Below are 21,373 nucleotides of genomic sequence, written 5' to 3'. Positions count from 1 at the left end.
ATCTCATCTCACTCTGGAGAAAGCAGCTTAGGGAGTGGAGACACGGAAACCGGCAGGGCTAGATCCACGGTTCTCCTCGAATCGCACAGCCGGAACTGAGGACCACAGAGCCTGTTTCAGACTCCGGGCGTGAAGTGTGAGCCCCTCCGCCCGGGCCCCCCCTGGCTTCTCCCTGCCCGGGAAGAAAGTCGTGACGTTTCTCCGGGACTGACGCCAGGAGCGCGGCCGCCAGCCCGTGCTTCACTGCTCTGGACCAGCACACGGCGTCGCTCATTTGAACTTTAAAACTTGAAAAGAACGGCCTTCCCAGTTGTTTAAGTGTTTCCAGATTTAACTAACAGTACCGACGTCGTGAGAGCGTAAAGGCCCCCTGGACTCGGAGAGACACCTCCGCAAGTGACGTCCACCCCCATCTTCAGACGGTGACTTGCTGACGCCCTGGTGGCTACGAACGGCTGGCGGTGACAGAATGCCGTGCTGGGCACCCGCTCAAGGACGCCGGCGGCTCTGCGGTGGCTCAGACGGCCACGGCCACAGCGTGCTGAGTGGGGGCTCCGCACTGCAAGTGCTAAGTCCTTTGCAGGACTTACTTTGGGCGCTTGCGGAACCCGGGGCAGCCCGCGGCATGGGGCCCGCAGGGCCTGTGCGTCCGGATCTCGCTCCCTCATCCCGGCTCCTGGCCCTCCGTCTCGGCTGCGTTTTGGCCCAGCGGCCGGCACTCGGCAGCATGTGGTTTTAATGCAGTCTGTGTTTCAGCCGAGGAGGGAGCACTGCCTCGCTGGACTTCTGTCCTGGTTTTTTTCTTTTTTTTTTTTTTTTTCAATCTAACCTGTGGTTTTGACTGTGTAAAAGGAAAAGCGATACGGGTTCCAGCGTGCAAGGGCTCAGGGCAGGGGTGGGGCTATAAATTATTTCTAATATTGGAGCTACCACGGATCATGCCAGAAAAGCATACGTTTTTCCAAACAACTTGTGGGCTTTGTTCCCGGCTCAGGCTTCTTTGAAAGACCTCACATTTGCCACTGATCAGATAGTTCTCAAACATGCAGCCCTTGGTTTAATAGAATATTAAATTCCAAGTTTATGTCTAGTGTATTGCAGACTGTTTAGTCACAGGAGACAGTTAGGACTCAGTGGGATAAAGTGCGGAGCCCACGTCAGTCCCCCCCAAGCCAGTCTGCAGTCACCTGATTAAACAAAAATGCGAGACAGTAACCTCCTGTTACGGCTCATCCTACCTGTTTGTTATCCTTACTCCAGATACTTTGTGTTAAATCAGGGACAAGGTCTTTACTACTGAGAAGTCTGAGCAGCAGCCACCCAGACCCAGCCTGCTGAGCGGCAGAAAACATGGGGGGATTCGCAGCAAAACAGGGACCCCCTCTGTCCTCACTCCCACTCCAACCGTGTGTGCTCAGTGTGCACACTTAGTCTAGGTTAGACTCCCTCTTTATAAAAATCAGAATGTTACACATGGCCTCAAATTATATTATTTCCAACTTCTTAATTCTTAATCAATTTCGCAAGAATGGAACAGAAAGGTTCAACATCTGCCCCGACACTTCACTTACAGGGGATAAATTTCTGCCCTTACTGCACTTTCACTCTGTGTGATGCTTGCGGTTAAGTTAAAACTGAGCAGTTCCCTAACTGTTCAGGGGCCTTTTGAGATTTTTCTCTGGACGCTTTTCTGCCAATTGTTTGGATATTAAATCCTCAAAATATAAGCAAAGTATTTTTTATTGTGGTACAGCTATGTGTAACGCAATTTACCATTTTAACCATTTTAAAGCGAACAATTTAATACCTTCTCAATGTCGTGCAACCTTCACCTCTGTCTAGTTCCAGACGTTTCCGTCACCTCAGCAGGAAACCCTGTGCCCACTAAGCAGTCACTGCCTGCTTCCCTCCCATCCACCCCCAGAACTTTTCATTCCTTTCTGTCTCTGTGGATCTGCCTGTTCCAGACTCTTCATGGAAATGGAATCCTACAATCTGCGGCCTTCGTGTCTGACTTCCTCCATTCAGCACGATGTCTTCAAGGTTCGTCTATGCCACGGCTCGTATCAGAGCACCGTTCCTTTCTGCGGCCAAATAATATTCCCTCATACGAACAGACCACGGTTTGTCCGTTCACCTGCTGATGGACTCTGGGTTTTCCATCTTTTGGCCATTGTGAATAATGCTGTTTTGAATAGTCACATACAGGTTTTTGTTGGAACACCTGTTTTCAAGTCTTTGGGGTAAATACCCAGGAGTAGAATTCAGGGGTCACACGGCAGTTCTGTGTTTAACTTCGGGAGGAAGCACCAGGCTGTTTTCCACCGTGACTGAACCATCTTACATTCCAACCAACAGTGGGAAAGTATTCCAATTCTCTGGCCAAAATTTATTTTGTCTTTTTTTAAAATTGTGACAGCCATCTCAGTGGGTATGAAGTGGTGTCATGATATTTTGGATCATAGTACTTTTCTACTTGGTCAATATTGGGAAATTCTATCTTAACTGAAAAACTATAATATTAATATTTTAATTAAATAAAACTGTTAATTGAATCTCCTTCTAATTGAAGAATCTAATCACTGTTTACTAAACCATAGAAAAACTATTTGATGCAAATGTGGTGAAGTATTTTTGCTCTTACCTGAAAGAGCCAGGACTTTACCAGTAAAAAGTCATCCCTGTGCTCAGCAGGCGTCAATAACTACAGGTTTTTAATAGAACATTTTCACAAATTTTTTGTTAATGAGTTTTATAAGCAATTTATTTCTACCAGGTTGTTGACTTTCCCCTCTCAGTAGCAAAGTAAAATAGGGACGCAAGCTTGTTTGAGTATCGAGATAAGTTAGTCATGGAAACTATCAGAATGTGACGCTCTCTGAACACCGGAAATAAACAACAGCATTTTATGAAGGTTATGTCTATGATTTTCTTTTAAACAGGAAGCAAATAATCCCCTGCTTTGCTAAAATCTCTCAAAACAGGATTAAGCATAATCAGAAGAGAACTTTGCTGCATGTTTTACGCAGAAGGATTTTGGAAAGCCACGATTAGAAGGAACAGGTTAAAGGAAGCTCTGAGGTCGCCTGTTCAAAACAAGGTCATGAAACGGTCATAATTACAGGTGACCCTGAACTTGACCGTCCTCAGCCCAGAGAGCTCCTCCTTCAGGGACCCTGTCCACGCCAGGACAGGGCGACACAAACACACTAAGCCGGATGAAAGGGAGTCGAGTCTTCCTTGAACTCTGCCTGCTGGTCTCCTGCGATGTTTTGGTTTACGCCAGAGATGACGGGTCACGGCTTTGACGCCGCTCAGCAGGCTCCCACTGCGGGAGGGAGAAACCTGGGAAAGGCGTAGCTCCAGCATCCCACTCAGGTAACGAGAGCAAGGGGCCGGCAGGTGCTCTGACTCCAGGTCTAGCACGGCCACGGCTGATGGGCACAGGTGTGCACACTCTCTGAGGTCAAGGCCAGTTTCCACTGCTGTCTTCTGGTGACCTGGCGCAGGGCCGGGTGGACACAGCTGGGTGGGAACATGTGGACCGAGTGCCCAGATGGCACGGGAGCTGAGGAAGCGTGCTCGCCCGTGCGGTGCCGTGGGGACGGCCACCCTCAGAGCGGCACGCCTTTCCTTTCTACTGGCAGCAGATGAAGGAAGACGCTGTGTTTTAGAAGCTGTCCTATTTTACCCGGCCCTAATTTTGAAGGCCAGACTCGGAGAAGAACTAGCAGTGCCGAGCTGCGGTGCCCTGCAGCGTGGGTGGGGCATCCTGCCCGACCCCGATGCACGTGGAGAGGAGCCCACAGAGTCCAGGCCAGGTGCTCCCCACTGCCACCAGCTGAGGGCCCAAGGTGCATCCCCACGACAGACTGGCCCGTCTACCAAACCTGACCCTAATGGAGAAGGCATTATCTCAGGCAAGGGGAGGGCAGGAATGACATTTTCAATCTAGATGAGGATTCTCATTGTAAATGAACAAAAGCAGCAGCACCAGTATCCCAGGAAACCCCTAGGTGTGGAACGGGGTTGCCAAACTGTAAAGGAAAAGTTAAGGCAAACGGCAAAGCATTGCGAGAACACAGTACAGTATTCAATCTTCCCAGTACTTACGGAAGAAACAACCGATCGTGACCATCTCTATGGTAGTAACCATGATTCGACGCATCGAGACGTTAGTAGATGGTTACACCAGTGGGCGCCAAGTCCCCTGCTGTAAGTGTGACCGTCACCTCGCAGGGGGTGGAGGCCACGTGGGGCTGTGCTGTGAGGCACCTGCCCCCGGGGAGCCGCTGCCCTGAGGTCACAGGCATTGCTAGAGCGCACGGAGAAGGGTCTTCTCGTTGGTGACATGCCAGTAATATTCTGTTGTGCTTCTGATCAAGGCCCGGAAGTGAGAGCGAGGCGCTGCCCCTTGTCGTGTCTGCCGCCACCTGTGAAGAGGCCTTTCCGAACATCATACCTGTTACAGCACCACAAACAAGTCGCGGCCAACACGACTGGGGCAGCGTTTCCGCAGGAGACGAGACAGCGGGGAGTGAGGCTGCGTCACACAGCCGTGTCCCTGGGAGGAAAGAAACCTGACCCGGGCACTGCGTGGGCCAGAGCCAGCACCTGCCAGGAGACCCCGACAAAGAGTCACACACTCACGCTCGCTCATACCCACTCACACACGTGATTCTCACACCCACACCGTCATACACACACATACGCACAGCCACACCATCTCACACAGTCACATACGCATACACATGCTCTCACACACATACACACGCTCTCACACACTCACACCACCCCCCCCACGGCGGGTTGTTGTGTGCAGTGCCTGTGTCACTGAAGAACGTGGAATAGTCAGCACCTTGCTGGGAGTGACCGGGTGACACTGCTTGGTGCTAGGTGCTGGCTCCTGGGCCAAGGAAGCCCCAGGGGGCTCCGGGTTGTCGCAGCTCCCATGCCGGCAGGCAGCACCGCTGGGCACGTGCAGAGCATGGCGAGGGCGGAGCTCTGGCCTGTGTCCAGGTCTCTGGCGCAAGGCCGGCTTGTGAGGAACAGTTTCGAGACGAGAAACTCTCCAGGTAGGAAGGATTCTTCAGGTTCACCTGACCGACTCCGTATTTCAGAGGAGGACAGGGCGCCCCGAGAGTCGGAGACCGGCCGGGGCTCCCATGGCATCTTCACGCTGCGGCTCCGAGAGTCTGGAATCGAGTGGCTTCGGGACACCAGAGTCCCCCTCGCCCGGCCAGCGGGCCGGATGTGCGGTTTCCCCTGATGCAGCCGAGCCCCCCTCAGGCCCGGAGGGGAGGGCAGAGGTCGTCGGCAAGAGGCACGTGGCAGTTCCCGCTGTGCTCGGACGGGTGGCACATTCCTTCATACGACTGTGACAGGGACACCACCGGAGCGGGTTCTGGGATGGCCACGCGTCCCGGACGGGAGGACGGACGGCCTCCAGGCTTCCTGCGGAGCCACGAGGACCCCTCACTGTTTCGGGTGTGACGAGCCGTCCCGGTGGCCACGCAGGCTGGGGGTCGCCTCCTTCCACTGAGCTCTCGGCAGTGCCCTGGCCTCCCTGGGCTCTCCCTGCCGACGCCTCGCACGGCCAGCCCAGGCCCAGGCTGGGAAGAGCAGGCTGCAGCTCGTCCTCGCACCCAGATGGCCCTGCTGCTCTTCCCTGAGTGGCGCCTGCCACGGCTGCTCCAAGCCAGACGTCCGGGAGCACGCTGCAGGTGGCTTGCCCAGGACACCAGGGACCTGTGACCCCAGACGCCTGCGGCACTGCTGGCCACAAGCACAGAGCCATCACCACCGCACCGCAGGAGCTGCAGAGAATGCTCGAGAGGCAGCCGCGGACAGGGCATCGGGCCCAGGTCTCCGCTCGCAGCCGACTGCGGGGGACGATCTCCAGGGAAGGGGCTTTCTGGGGGGATCCTGCGGTGGGGCTCTGTCTCAGCAGACCCAGCGGGGCCGAGAGGCCCCAGCACCAACTCCAGGGTTTCCGCCGGGAAAACTCCACTTGGCCGGTGCAGACTCCATGCCCGCTGCACGCTGGGGTCTCCCGGGAAAGAGCGACGTTCTAAGAGCCTGTGGGAGCAGCACGTCAGTAGCACCTGCGGATGCACAGGTGGAGCTGGGGCTCTGGCGTCGCGGGGGCCGCGGGCCTGCTGCACGGGGTCTGCTCTGCGGGGACCGGGCCGCGCCTCGGGCTGCCCGGGGTGGGCGCTGAGGGTGACGCCGCAGCAGCAGAGAGCAGTGACAACGTCCTCCACACAGGTTGGCTCCTCACCTGGTCTTGCAAGTCTCTAAGGAAGATGTTTTGTCAGCTATCTGTTATAATTTTGTTTCCAGAAATCTCAAAATAATTCCAATGTCTCAGCATTTTACTTTTCTTTTTCTTTTTTTTTTTTTTTTTGGCTTTTTTATTTCATGCCAAAGATTTTGTCAAAAAGAAAGACAGCCCTGATCATCTTACATTAAAAGAAAAATATTAATGTGTTTGCTGAGTTCTGAAAACACAAATTCCACAAATTTCTATGAAAATATGAGAAAAATCCACCAGTATAAACCACTGCAATCCTGAGGTCAATGGTTAGATCATGATGTAAAATGCATAAGGCATTTAAATCCAATTTAATTAAATGTGGATGAAAATATTTTAACTGTTGTTTCCAAACTAGTACATCCAAGAGACAGGCCTACAGAAGGATCACCCTCCAGAAACGCGAAGGTGCCCTCAAAACGGTGAAGACAGCAGGAGCCTGTTCTGTCGAGGCCGTGCTGCGCCGCTCCAGCCAGTCCACGCCAGGACTCGCCCAGGGACACCGCGTGGCTGTCTGTGCTCCCTGAGCGGATCTAAGGGGACAGTCGTCTGCCCTCTCTGGCACCTGCAGGGAGGAACGTTCTCCACCTGGGTTTTGCTGAGGAACTTGCAGTGTTTACGCTCGGAGGGAAGCGGGGCAAAGAGCACAGGCTGCTCCGTGGCAGCCACGTCTTGTGTGTGGTCACGTCAGCGCCGGGCTCGGTGACGCCTCCCCTGATTCCGCGTGAGCGGCCTCGGCTGCTCTGGACACAGCGGTGGGTGAGCCCCCGCCAGTGACCCAGCCCGGGACGGAGCCTGTCCCCCAGTAAGGCCCTAAACCGCAGTGACCCTGCTCCCTGGAACCCCTCTGTGAGGGCAGCCCCGGGAGCAGACCCAGCCCGCCCAGCTGGGAGCAGCGCCCCTGGGAGCCGCCCGCAGGCCGCAGCCGGAAGCTCAGATGTGCCACGTGCAATCCCGCGACAAACCACAGTGCGAGGACAACCGTCTCTCCTGAGACTGATGGTGGCGTTTGCTGCCGCGGCACCTGCAGTGCCAAACAGCACGATCCCGAGGGCTGCAGACTTGGCGTGTTCTGTCCTCATCCTCTTGATTTCAGCCAAACACGCCCTGCGAGGTAAATGTCATTTCCGCCTGCTTCTCCTGCATCACGTTTTTGTGCCACGTTTTCTGTGTAAATCGTCTTCAGTGAAGCGGAGGAGGATTCCAGCCCGGGGAGGCGCCAGAACAGGGAGGCTGCAGGCGTGGGGGTTGCAGGCAGGACAGGCGCAGACAAACCAGCACCGACCTCACCGGAAAGGATGCCCCTGTCAGGTCACATCCGCCCCGTCACACAGGAATCCAGCTCAGCCCTGCCCGCAGCGTGGCAGGGATGGGGGCAAGTGCTCAGGCAGGGGTCTCTGGGGCCTGGCTCCCACCCGAGGGACAGCCGCGACCTTGGCCTCCACAGAACAAGCCCTGGGCTCAGCCTCAGAGGCTGCAGCTCCCGCTGGGCCCACGGCCGTTCACAGGACGTCTGGCAGGCGTGTGTGGGAACAGGGCGGGGAAAAGGACCGTGGGTGACGTGGCCATCCCACGTCCACAGCACTTGGTTTACAAGCTAAGCCTGCATAGGCAATTGCTTCTAGAAGTTTCTCTGAAGAGTACATCATCTGAATTTAAATTTATTCTTAAATTCTTTCTCTGTTCTCAGCACAGAAAGCAGAGATTTCTAACTACGGTCAAAGCATAAAATCACATCTGCACGCTCCTCCAGTGTGTGTGTCCCGCACACGCTAGTCACGCAAATGGGTCTCCATAACCCACGACCGCTGCATCCGTGGTGAAGCACTCCGTCAGTCGGGCTAGCCCGGAATGACTGTCCTTCCTGGGGAAGGGTTTAGAACTCTCCGCAGAGCATCTGCAGCTGAGAAGGCGGAATGTGGAAGGAGACACATGGTTCCCGGTGAGCATCTGTCCCTGGGCTTGAAAACGCAGCCTGGTTGTCACTTGCTCTCCAAAGCAATGAGCTGACTGGCTCCGTGTCGAAGGCCAAGTTAGCAGATTCCCGGTGTTGAGGCTGGCGGGGGAGGCTGGGCGGGGACGGAGGTTTGGGGTCCTGGGTTCATGGTCTCCATGATGCAGGTGCCACCAGGCCTGGGACACGCACCCCTCCCTGCGCCCAGGAGGCCCCCCTGGTGCACACGTGTGGCCCGTGCCACGCGGTGCCCTGGTGCAGTGTGTGGGGTCCTTCCACGACAGTGCCGGCCGCCCCCCTCAGGGGAAGGCCTGAGGACCGAGGGTCACTGTGGGCATCTCGGATACTATTGAAAATATCACACAGGACCACAGATAGAAACGGGTGTTTATGGAGAAAAAAATACATTTGTCACTTACAAACGCTGTTTCAATGGTGTGTTCAGCTCCCCCTCCCCCCCGCACTACAGAGAAAGCTGGAGAAATTACTCCTGCTTCTAAATTCAGAGTTTCAGTATATTTTTACTGTTGAGAGTTCAATTCATACTTTCAAATGGCAAGTGTAACTGTAATTCACTCAGTAAGGTCAACATGCTATTGAGTTTGCAAGAAAGAAATGTAGCAAAAAAGTATTTGATTAAAACTTTAAATAAAGATATTGCAGTGATAGTATCATATCTGAATCAAAAACCATAAGGTTTAAAGGTGTGGAAGTGAAATTAATGCTACAGAGGGACAGGGATGGAGCAACAGGGGCAGAGGGACAGAGGGGTAGGGGCAGAGCCACTTGCCGTGTGGCCTGGGACCAGGCTGCTCCCTGGGGCTGCTTCTCATGCCCGGGGAGACGGACCCCCGACCTCAGAACCGAGGTCCAGAGCGCTGGGCTGGGGACAAGCACCTGCTCTCCCCAGAGAATCACTTTCCGTGGCTGACGGCCACAGCCACGCTCACCCAAGTAGATTTGGTCTGCTCTTGTTCCAAAACAAGTAACTATGTGAGATGACAGATATGTTAATATCCGTCACCATAGCAACCATTGCACTGTCTGTATGTATCCCATAACATGTCAGAAACCTCAAATATACACAATAAAATTTACTTGAACAATAAAATAAAAATTATAAAACTAGAGAAAGAAATGGCCTGTAGCTCATGGGTGATGCTGACTCCAGCGAACCTAAAACCTGAGCAACTGATGTGACCGGAAGGAGTTTTCGTCCAGCTTCAGGTAGAAAGGTGTGGACATAATTAGTCTTGTTGTTGTTTAACCTCCCCAAGTGAGAGCAGACTGAACTGTCCCCCTACTCCAGGCCTCTGCGATCTGGCTCCACCTACCTCTCCTGGCGCCTCTGAGAGGGATCCTGCCCTGGGGTCTCCGTGCCTTTCTTGCCAAGGGGGAGATCACACCATGGCGTGAGGACCATTTTAGAAACAGCCAGTCTGACCACAGGATGAGAAGGGGGCTCTGCACTCTGCAGCGCCTTCTCTCCTGTGCCGTCAGACAGAAAGTAACTCCCCAGGGACCCACTGGGACGCCACCTGCCTGCCACCCTGGCTGCTGCTGGCCTTTCTGTAGCCGTCCACGGCTGAGCGTCCTACGATACCGAGCAAGCCCTGATGGTGTGGGGCCATCGCTCATGGCAAAGCCACACGCATGTCAGCGGGAGCGAGGGCCGGGCGCCGGGTGTCTATGGCCACCGCAGCAAACAGGTGCACGGGGGTGGGTGGGGTCGCTGGGCAAAGCCAGGGCTCCAGAGGGAATTTTAAGTTGTTTGTCTGCTTAGGGCTCTGAATCCGAGTACACAGAGACTCCTTTGTAATGTCAGCAGGAGGACTCAGGTCTGAAGACCATGGCAAAATTCTGTCTTTGTCTTCTGAAAAAGTAGCTCAGGTCTGTGCTCCTGGTATCACATTGCACCATGAAAGGAGGCACAAGGGTGGTCAAAACCTGGCCGAGGGGGGCTGCGACCACAGACTCCAGGGCCTGCTGGGGGGCTGGGGTTTTGCTCTGTTCGAAGGATTTTTGCAGCTAATAGTTAGACAACCTAGAACAGCCTCCCAGAGGCTTTTTTAGTCTGTGTGGTCTTTTTTCCCAGATAATAAGAGAAAGAAGGTAAATCTCTTTCTGAAAATGACTCTATTTGTGTTTGAGACATCAGCGCATTTTACTGAGTCAAACCCTTCATTAATGTGGGAAGCATTTCAATGTTTTGCTCTAAGCACACTAGTTAATTCTAAATCTGACTCTCAAATTATGAACATTGAAACTGCAAGTGTAAAATCAGCACCAAAAGGAAAAAAATCACTCAAAACTGCATAGGTACACGGTACACATCCCACTCACTAAAAAGAGAACGAGGAAGAGTTGAAAGAAACAGCAGTAAACTTTGGGGAAGACTTTGGAACAAAAACTGTAAAATACTTGGGTAGATTTGTTTTGTGGTGGCATGAAACATTCTAAGCAAAGAGAATTGAACAAGTGAAACAAAAGACTCTGCTCTTGCAATTTGTAGAAATTACTCTTCTTCCTTACATGCCCTGGAAAAAATTTACAAATATAACTCAAGTTTTCAAATATAAAAATTTACAAATGTGAAAATAAAATAGGCATACAAGCATTTTCATGACTGATCTGGGATCTTTGAATCCACAGCCCAGGGCAGCTCACCTTTGCAATTCCCTCTGTAAGCAATCTCTAGCTGAGGGTCTTTGCACTTGGCGCGTTGAAATTCGCAGCGGGATAGGAAGGTCCTTCCGTCAGACGCACAGAGAGGTTTCTGGGGAGAGCCCGCACAGTCCAAGCTACAGTCTTTGTCTTTATCTTGATCAACTCTCAAAAACTTGGGGGAGAGAAAAAAAAGAAGCCATACAAGTTTAAAGACATGTTCTGAGAAGCAGCGGAAAACAGGCTGTCTAAGGCCACTTCATGGCCAGGGAATGAGACCACAAGGAACGACGCTATTCATTTTTCACCACTGCCAGAAACATCATATGAGCCGCTTTGAAACTCCTAGGCCATCATCTGTGTCCACAGCCTCCGTAATTTGGTGATTCTCTGAGTCAACATTCGATGTCTGGCACAGAGCAACACTCAAAGCCACTCATCTCCGGAAGGGGAGGCACTCCTACTCTGTTTTGCCTGTACTGTTCTGAGTGTCGATGTTTTTCTGTTCATTTGTAAATTCATTTGCTAAATTTGCTAATTTACTTCAATTTTATATTGTGTCATCTTTTTGGAAGTTGCAAGTGTCAGGAACGTCCCCTTGGGAATTGGGAGGTAGCCCTTCCCAGCCTTTTGTCCACATTCTCAGGATCCATTCGTGTGCACCTGTGTGGATTACTGTTCCCTGGATAAATGTTTGCTGAGTGAATGAGGGATCCCCTGCGCAGAGGAAACTTGCTTAATTCTGTGAAAATGCCCAACTGGAGACAGCACACGGGTGACCGCCCCCCCAGGACCCTTGGAAATGGCTACAGGCAGGAAGACACTCCCCCCGGAGCCTGGGGGTGCAGATGTCCCTAAGGGCCACTTCGCACAGCGCTGACTGCCCAAGGCCTCTGCTCTCGACTGGCTCCTCCCACGGCCCGACACTCCCAGGGAGTCTCGGATTTGGACAAGTGACAGGCTGTCCTGCCCCACCCCCGCCTCGGTCCTGTCTAGTCCTGCATCCGGCCACACAAAGCAGCAGAAAGAAGGTGAGTCTCAAGGTGACACTCAGGACAAACGGAATTGTGACAAGCCTTTGGTCACTGGAATATAACATGTCCCATGAATGTGTTTTCTGTGGTTTATGGAGCATTAACAATTCATAGGAAAGGAAAGGAAAGGAAGGAAAGAGGGAAGGAAGGGAGGAGGGAAGGGAGGGAAGGAAGGGAGGCAGGAATAAGGGAAGGAAGGAGGGAAGGAAGGGAAGAAGGAAGGAAGGGAGGGAGGGAGGGAGAAGGGAGGGAAGGAAGGAAGGGAGGAAGGAAGGAGGGAAGGAAGGGAAGAAAGAGGGAGGGAGGGAAGGAAGGAAGGGAGGAAGGGAGGGAAGGAAGGGAAGGAGGAGGGAGGGAAGGAAGGGAAGGAGGAGGGAGGGAGGAAGGGAGGAGGGAGGGAAGGAAGGAAAGATAGCTGTGGTTATTCTTAAACAATCTATGGCGGTGTTGGACCGTCTGGGTGCTGTGAGTACTGGAGCAGGTTTCCCGGGCACCGGCTGGTTGCCGTGGTCACACTGAGGGAGACAGAGACAGTGCCCACTCACCACAGTAACCCTCACTTCTTCCAGGCTGAGCTGGGGAAAAGTTCAGGGACCCTCATCACTTTGTCCCTTCATCAGTAGGAGAGAAAAAAAGAAATTCTCAAACTCAGGATGTTTTGTTCCTTGAAACGTTAACAAATCGTCCACCCTGGGAGTCCGAGTGTCCTCTGGCCTCTGTCTAGCGACCGGCCTTGCTGGCTCCCCTGCTCTGTGGCCTCGGGGCTGCTGGTGACCAGATATGTGCGTGCAGTGGCACCTCTGGGGACACAAACGTGCGTCTGCGTTGCTGTCACGCAGGGCCGCGGGGCACCGCACAGCAAGCATCTGTCTTCACAAACGGTCCTGACTCGAGCTCTAAAGGAACTCAGGTGACCTTGGTGGGCAGTGGGAAGAATCACAACACATGAAGTTCTTTGGATAAAAATGTATTGATGTTAAATAAATAGTTTTGTCTAATATTACCCATAGTTTTTTTTAAAACAAACTTTATGCTGAAAAAAGATAAAAATAAAGATTGGCCAAAAGCTCAAGCTGGAGTCAAAGCCAGGGGGAGAAGAAGAGACCCCGTGGGGAGGGCCGCCCTCGGGAACCACAGCCCCAGGCCCGGCTGGGTCTGCAGAGCTGGAAGGGCAGGCAGGTGGGCGGCCCGAGGGCCGGGGCCTCCATGCCAGAGGCTGCCCCAGGACAAAGGCGACAGCTGGTTTTCCCACGTGTGCAGTCTCACGTGGCAGGCTCTGATTTTCCCTAAGAATAGGTTCACCTGTGAAAATGAGCCATGCTTAATTTAGCTAAGAGTCAAGTGAAAACAGACCCATTGCCTTTTCAGGGTTTTGCAAAAATCTGTGTTTTTACTTAAAATGGGCAGCACAAGCACATAAGCACATGCGGTTTGCATTCTACCACCGAGGAGCTTCAGCACACGTTTTCACTTCATCCAAATGCACGCCCGGGACAGGGACAGCAGCAAGGAGGCTCCGAACACCCAACACACTGGGAATGGGCCCAAGTCCCTTGGTTTGGAACAAGAGCCACCCCCATGGACAGCTGCCTTCTATTTTGTTCACAGATGAAAAGACAGAATACCTAAATCCTATTAATTTTTATGTTTAAGAGGTAATCTATTTGCATTTCCTAAAACTCTAAGTGAGGAAATGCTGAGGACTTAGGTGAGACACTGTAATTACCATTTTTCACTTAGAGACAGCCGCTAAACTTTTATTTAAAAAAAAAGAGGCTGGCATTCAGGCATTTGGAATGTGACCACAATTCTTGATGATTTAACGGTGTAGAACTAACAATGGAAGTTTTCTTTCTCAGAAATCGGAGAACACACACCTTGTGCACACATCTCTCCCCTCCTCGTTTTTAACAGCAACTAAGTTTCAAGGAGGACAGTGCATGGCAGAAAGTAAGTTTATAACTAAGTTGTGTTCATTAATAAACAGAACCCATTAACGAAAAATAAACATTCCTTTTCTGAAGAATTTATTATTTGTTAAAAGAACTTCGTTGAGGGTCTTTAAACCAATTCAAGATCAAAGGCACTTTGCCAAATTTAGAATGCAACCAATTAGACTTTGAGCAACTTTATTTAAAAAAAAAAAAAACCCTGAGGATCTCAGGTGTTTCCCATTTCTTTTTATTTCCACAAAGCAGTGCTGTTTGCACAGGTGCAAGGTGAGGGGGCAAGAAGGCTGCGAGGTGCACAGGAAGCCTCTTTGTGGACCCGAGCAGCTCACACGTTAGAAAGTCAGGAGATCAAACAATGGATCAAAGACTAGGCCTCTGTTTCTCTTCAGAAATTCCTGGCTTTAAGCCAGAAGGAAAAGTTTAAAACGAAATCAAACCATTTAAGAAATGGGTTAAAACACTCCTCAATCTTAAAATGGATGAATTTTCCCACTGTAATATTGATTAAAATCTCTCTCTTTTTTTTTTTTTACTGATTATGATATGGGACATCATATGGTGTGAGGCCACATTAAGAAAATTTCAGCTCTGAAGTACACAATTCTGTAGCTACAAGATTTGAAAAGGCAGGTTCTTCTCGACCTTAGGACACAGGCATGTGACGACAGCGTCCCAGAGTGTCTCCTTTCTCCAAGGAGGAGGTGGGCACCGAGGAGTAGGAGAGAAGGGTTGGGGTTGGGGTTGAAGTTGGGGTTAGGGTTAGGGCTGGGGTGACAGCCTGGCCTTGGCAAGGGACCAGATCTGGAAGGTGAGGGGGTTGGTCGAGAGACTGACCAGGGACCCGTGGCAGAGTGGCTGCAAAGTCAGGCCTGTTGTAAAAAGTGGTTTCTCCATTTCAGAGCCTGGACTTGCTCAGCCTTCAGGGAAGAACTTCCACTCTTTTAGTAGAAGAGAGAATCTGAATCTACGATGCCACTGTGAAAATTATTTTATAGAGCCAGTGATCCGAAGCTCGAATGTTACAGTGAAGCACAACTTGCCACGGGATGTTTTCTCCCGGAGAGCCTGCCACTTCATTCATGCTTCATTCACTGCTTCATGCATTCATTCATTCATTTGATGGAAGTAATTTGCCACTTTGTATCTTAAAAACACCTTACTTCATATTTTCATTGTCTTTACCTCCTTTTGCTCCTACCTTTAATTAAGAATAAAGCCTCATCTAAGTTAGCACAAAAGTCGGATCCAGCTTGAATGGAAGTTATTAAGTCACTATTAAGTGGCTACCGTCTGTAAAGGGCACTTTGCCCAACCGCAGGCAGGTGGGATCGGAGGGGCCGTGCCTAGCGGTGCAGAGGGCGCAGCGGGAACGACCCCCCGGCGGAACGCAGGTGCCCCGCAGACCGGGGTGGGGCCTCCCCGCTGATTCCGGGATCGCAGCGTTTTCTGAACGATCATCTGAGAACGAGAAGAGATGTTTGACCCGATCCCGGGAGGCAAATCCGCGGATGTGAGTCGACACAGGTGTCGCCAAAGGACAAAGTCCTCGCAGACTCTGACCCGATTTTCAGTCCTGTCTCCTATTCCTTCTAACGCCCTAGACCAAGTCGCGACATGCGCAGGCACCGACGGCCGGCCACCTCTGTGGCCACCTCTGGTCTGCGAGGGACACTCAGCGGCCATCGCAGCCACTAGCTGGACAGTGACATCCCTTGGTTCTAAAGCGACAGACTGAGATTTAACTTGGATTCCGCATGTTTCCGCAGCCTCCCTGATTGGCTCGTCTGCACAGTGGGCGTGGCCGCGCGCTGCTGGCCTCTGAGGTCGCCGTGGGACGAAATGACGAAATGACAGACGCACAGCGCGGATGGGGACTGCGGGGTCCGTGGCCCAGGGACCGCGTGCGCTCCCGGCTCTGGCGGGGCCGCGTGGACGTTGCGCCGGGAGGGCGTTCGGGGGGACACCGGTGTCACAGAGAGTGTGTGGGGCAGGATGGGAGGCTGCACAGGAAGGTGGCTGGAGCAGTGCGAGACACGTGCAACGAGCCGAGCAGCCCGCCTGCCCCGAGCGCGCGGCCGGCACCGCCCGACAGGACCGCGAAGAATCTCAGCCCCGAGGGACGGGCAAGAGGAGGCTCCTGTCGGAGATCGTTTCCACGGAGAAAATTAGGGGCAAGGAAAAAAGGGGGAGTGAAATTAGAGGTTCAGCAAGAGGAAGTAAAACGCGGGAGCCGGAGGGCAGCGCGCCGGCGACTGGCACGGGGACCCCCTGGGGAGCGGCCAGCCCCGGGCACTGGCAGCCAGGAGCCCCGCAACGCGCCGGGCGGGAGACCCTGCCACGGGGACAGGCACACATGGGCCTTTGCCGTTTGCTCTGTATTCACCACGCTGCTTTACCGTCTGTCCTAGTGAACGCGAAACTTTCCAAAGTGCTTTTACAGACTCCAACGGGCCGTGGACCCCGACCCAACCGTCCTGCGACCCTTTAGTCGCTGCTGACCCCTCGCCCACGACTCATGGCCAGGGCGGCTCCACCCGCCTGCAGCTGTCCTCTCGTCTCCAAACGCTCACCTGCCTTCGCTTCCTGCCCGGCCTCCACACCCCGCGCTTCTCCACGGTGACAGTGGCATTTCTGCGACTTGTTTTTAATGTCCGGAGATCACTCTTGGGTTATTAATTGCTCCAGATTTGTGTTTATTTGAGATTCAGTAGGCACTTTGTAATTCTAAACTTCTAATAAGACATCGTTGTGGACGGTGTTACCTCAAGGCAAGAATTATGTCTGAGAACAAAAGCTCGCCTTTCTCGACGTCTGGTCATTGTTCTCACAGATCAGAACTGACCTGTCCGAGCATACAAACACCCCACGAAACACTAAAAAGGAGCGGAACCCACTCTACCTGGGGGGCTCCACACACCCTGGTCCCTTGGAAGTGCATACAGCAGGTGGCTCAGCCTCAGGTGTGGTGGGCACTGGTTTGGCCACAGCTAAGCACCAGTTTCTTTTTGAGATCGCGGCGCGAGTCCAGGAAGGTGCAGGTGACGTTAACAGCTGACACGTTTCCTCGGCTGCGGCCTTGTTGACAGCATGCATTTGGGATACGGAGGAACATGACAGTGACACTGGGCCACTCCTGAGCCCGGGAGGGTGACCCAGGGTGGAGATGGCGTCCACTTGCCTAGATGACCTTGGGGCCCCACCACGGGCTCTGGCCTGCTTTGGGGCCCACGAGTGGCTGCTGCCTGAAGAGCTCTGTGGGTGTGACCCGTGGGGGTGAGAGAGCCCCGGCCCTGGAGGGCAGCAGCGGGGAAGCCCCGTGTCCCCAGCATGGCCACCGTCCCTTCCATCGGACGGAGTCAGCAGGGGACTTGCTCAGTGCCACACAGAAACAGCTGTGTCGCCGAGGGTGCGCCCTCTTCCCGCCTCTGGTCTCCTGTCCTCTCCCTCCTCCCTCCTCTGGCTCCACCCCTCGGATCCCGCCTCGGTGGGGCTGCTGCCCCCAGCCATGACCCTGGGCACAGCCAACACGGGCCGGGCGTATTCTCAAAACCTGACTGTGCACGCTCTCTCCTCTGACCTCGCCATCCCCTGCACCAAATGCCGCCATCCGCCCACGTCACAGAGGGACAGGAGGGAGCAGAGTGAGGGACTGACCTGCCCGTCATGGTGCACGGGCTCCCCTCTCGGCGGGCTCCAGGCCTGGGCCGCCGCTGCCACTTATTACAGAGTGAACGTGCAGCTCCCCACGGGCTCCGAGCAGAAAGTTGTGTCATAACTTGGTCTAACGTGACAATATTATTCCCATGAAAAATATAAGCCACAAAAATGCATAAACATTTTGTGCACGTATAGAAGAAAATTAAACTTTAGGAGGTCACATGCACTTGGAATTCTCTGCTGTGACTGTCTTGAAAAAAGCCAGTCCCGACCTCTGACCTGTGGTTTAGCCACCACCACTGCCACCTTTGTGTCTCAGGTGCAGCTCCAGGACCCCAGGCTAAAACACGCAAGAGTCAGGTAAACTCCGACATTTGGTGATATCAAAAACAGACACTCTACCTGGACAGTGATTACTGGATGGCGAGACCAAAGAGGGTGAGTGAGAAGCGTCTAAGAATGAAAGTACGAACAATTCAGACACGAGTCCAAGCAGCGCTTGCTGGACACACCTCCTAACACCGCCCTGCGTGGGGACCGCGGAGTCCTTGGGGCCAGCGTGTGGCTCTGCACCCGGCTGCAGACTGCCCGTCTCCACCCGAGTCCGACTCGGTGGGCTCTGTGGAACCCAGGGCTTCCCGTGTGACGGCCACATGCTGAACGTGGGGTGACATGTGTGCTCAGGGGTGCAGCAGACCGTGTGGCTGAGCACTCGGCCACACAGCAAGGAGGGAGGTGAGAAAATGCTGGATCTATGTCCCCAATGATGGTACCCCGCAACCCCAAACACCCAAGTTGTACCGTTTAAAACACAGTTCCATTTTTATGGCGATATGTAATTTATAAATTCCCTAATAGCATCAACATTTTCTGGAGCAGCCAAACTAACTGACAGACTCCACCGCTTCCCTTGGCCTCACGTGCCCTGGAAGATCAGATGCGTTTGTGAGGAAATGACGTTTGCAAAGGCCTGCGGCTCGCGTCTCTTTTGCAGGCTCCTGCTCACTGCACAGCATTTAGGGCAAATTGCACTAAAACACACGTTAGAGAAGACGAGAGGAACCTGGAAAGCGGGAAATGAAGCCACAAGCTGAGACTCCAGACCACGTTTCTCGGCCAAACCTCAGTGGAGACTGCGTGTTACACGGTGAAATCACTTCCTGCGGGAGGCGTAACCGAAGGATTAAAGATGGGAAACGGAAGGACAGACCCATGTTGCAAACACCGCCCAAGGCACAGCCTGGTGGCATCCCCTGTCCCACCCACTCAGGCAGGTGACGAGGGATCGCTCCCCTGTGCGAGGCCTGAGAGATAGCAGGAAGGCTCACCTATGGGGACAGCCACTTCTATTTTCATAGGTGTTAGGATGAATATGTTCTGGAAGGGTCAGGGGCCTCGGATGTCTGAACAAGACTGGGCAGGTCCATGCCACGTCTCTGTCTAAACGCAGGGACACCCTCATGCTACTCCAAACACCGCCTACATCCCCACGTCCCTCCCCTCTCCGTAGTTCTGCCCAGCCCTCTTACCTTGCCCTTCCTGAGGCCAAACGTGCCCCCAGGAAAGATTTCAAAACTAAGGATGTTTGGCTGCCAATGAGGGTGATGACTGCAATGTCCTGAAAACCCGGTGGGTCCCTGGTCCCATCCGCTTAGGGGTTGATGACAAGACCAGCGCGGAGCTCCTGTGGCCCTCGGAGATCTCCCTGCAGGTCCAACAGGCCTTGGGACCCACGACTCTGGCCTCCACGCAACCGCGGCACCTGACCCAGAGGGGCCGGGACATCCCCCCCACCTGCACAGCATCAACTGCGGGAGCAGCCCGGGGAGACGTGAGGGACAGCGACGGGGATTTGTCGCAGCCCGCCGTGGCCCGTCCCATTGGAAAGGTCTTCATCCTCTCCTCGCTTGGGAAACAGCTCATCCTCTCTCACTTGGGCCACATGTCAAGACAGATTCTTGGAATTTTTGACAGTCTTTGTTTACGTTAAGAGATAGCCAGACAGGACTCCTGCCAGGACAGTTTTCTCCACAGTCCCCGTATCTCGGCTGCCCTGTGTCACCACTCAGAGCCGTCACCGCTGCTGAGAGGCTCAAGCACCATCTCCGAGATAGGAGTGAGTGCTCCGGGAGCCCCGCGGGCACCAGCGCTGGCCACCGCTGCTGTCCTTCCCCGACACCTCGTGGCCTGCACACAGGTGCCGACAGAGGCAGAAAACCGTCTGGGGGAAGGAGCTGCTCTTGGCGGCACTCGAGGGCGGGGGCAGGTGCGCAGGACTGGCCCCATCTGCAGCTTAGCCGCAGGTTTCCAGGGGAAACGTCAGGGCTCTGGAAGCCCAGCGGTGCGTGGGGGACCAGCGGCAAGGCCACCCTGGGTCAGTGTCAGAGCGGGAGCTAGGAGGAAATCACATTTACCAGGGCAGCACGCCAGGGCCAGCACGGCCAGCACAGCGACCCACAGGCCTCCGCTCAGAGAGGAGGGAAAGTGGGCGGGAGAGTGTGTGACACACCAGCACGCCGTCCCTCTGGAAGGTGACACACTTGTCCTCCTGAACGCTGGACTGCAGCCTCTACCCCAGCCTGACTTTCAGAGGAAGGTCGTGGGAGGACAGGCACTCTGGGTGATGGTGCCATGGGTGTACACAGGTGAGGGTGCAGGTGACAGGTGAGGGACAGAGGGCGCACCTGCCCAGAACACACCCTGGCTGGCTCACACTGGAGCTGGGGGAGCTGGGACCACCCACCCCACTGGGATGGGGCTGCTCCAGCCTGGGTCCCCCGACTTTTGGGAAAGAGTCCCAAAACACTAACATGAGGAAAACTACATTTCTCGCAGTCCTGGGGCTCCCTGCCCCAGGGAATCAGTTGAATTCCAAGCAGAGTAAGTGAAAGAGGTGTTGCCTCCAGGAACACGGGGCCCAGCACCCCGTGTGCATATAGAGCCACCCCCACCTGCTAGACGGTGACAACATGTCGCAGAAACGTGCTCTGTGGGCTCATCTATCCGGAAAGGCGTGGGTGGGCTCCTGAATCCTAGCACAGTGCTTCAACTAAAGCCCAGAAAAATGCTGCCTACGTGTTAGAATCAGAAGACCAGGAGAGGGGCAAAGAGAGGAGACCACCCACTCTTACTCACTTGTCTGCTACCTGGCGAGCGTGTCGTGTAGGTGCCGGCTGAGACCTGGGACGGGATCGGCACGCACCCCTCACGCCCGCCCGGCGGCCCGGTTCAGACCAGGGACTTTCCACTTCATGAAGAAAATGTCCACTCCGGCAGCTTAAAAGGACAACTGCTCTTGACAACATCTGGTATAACCATGGAATGGACTTGCCAAGAGCTAGACCACTGTGCCTGGAACACTGTCAAACCGAGGAAACGATGAGGTTTGCGATGGAAACAGGGAGAAAGCCCTAATTCAGGGTAGCTCCGAGGACATCAGCATGACTCCTCGCTCATTTTAACGTCGCTGAGCCCACAGTATTGACCGTGCAAGACTCACCAAGAGCGGCTACGGCGTAGGGTCAGACTTTGCTTTCTGAAGTGCCACTGCTTTGGAAATTGTTGTCAAAAAACACTAAATCTCAAGAATTAATTAAAATAGTAACAACAGGAAAGACATGTCTGAGGAAATAGATCCTGAGATAAAACAGATTTTTTTCTTAGCTGTCATTTAACTGGGAAAAGAAAAACTAGGATTTATATGCTTTTGTGAAAAATAACAGCCACATTGTCAACTTGTTTGTCTAAATCTAATTTTAACTAACTAGGATTTAATATCCCTAAAATTATTATATTAATA

At 53.4% G+C, this 21,373-nt stretch overlaps 1 protein-coding gene across 1 annotated transcript in view; it reads right to left on the bottom strand.

The window, feature by feature from the left end:
- The window catches only part of SMOC2 (SPARC related modular calcium binding 2), a 136,932-nt gene that overhangs the window by 76,417 nt on the left and 39,142 nt on the right, over positions 1-21,373 (bottom strand). Inside the window, exon 2 of the mRNA XM_045544735.1 lies at positions 10,935-11,106. Within this exon, the coding sequence (XP_045400691.1) occupies positions 10,935-11,106 (172 nt within the window). The remainder of the gene's footprint in view (positions 1-10,934; positions 11,107-21,373) is intronic.

Source organism: Lemur catta, chromosome 2 (assembly GCF_020740605.2).
Source record: "Lemur catta isolate mLemCat1 chromosome 2, mLemCat1.pri, whole genome shotgun sequence".
In the NCBI taxonomy this organism is placed as follows: Eukaryota; Metazoa; Chordata; class Mammalia; order Primates; family Lemuridae; genus Lemur; species Lemur catta.
The sequence above is the reverse complement of the archived record's forward strand: the minus strand, read 5'-3'. Positions and strand labels throughout refer to the sequence as shown.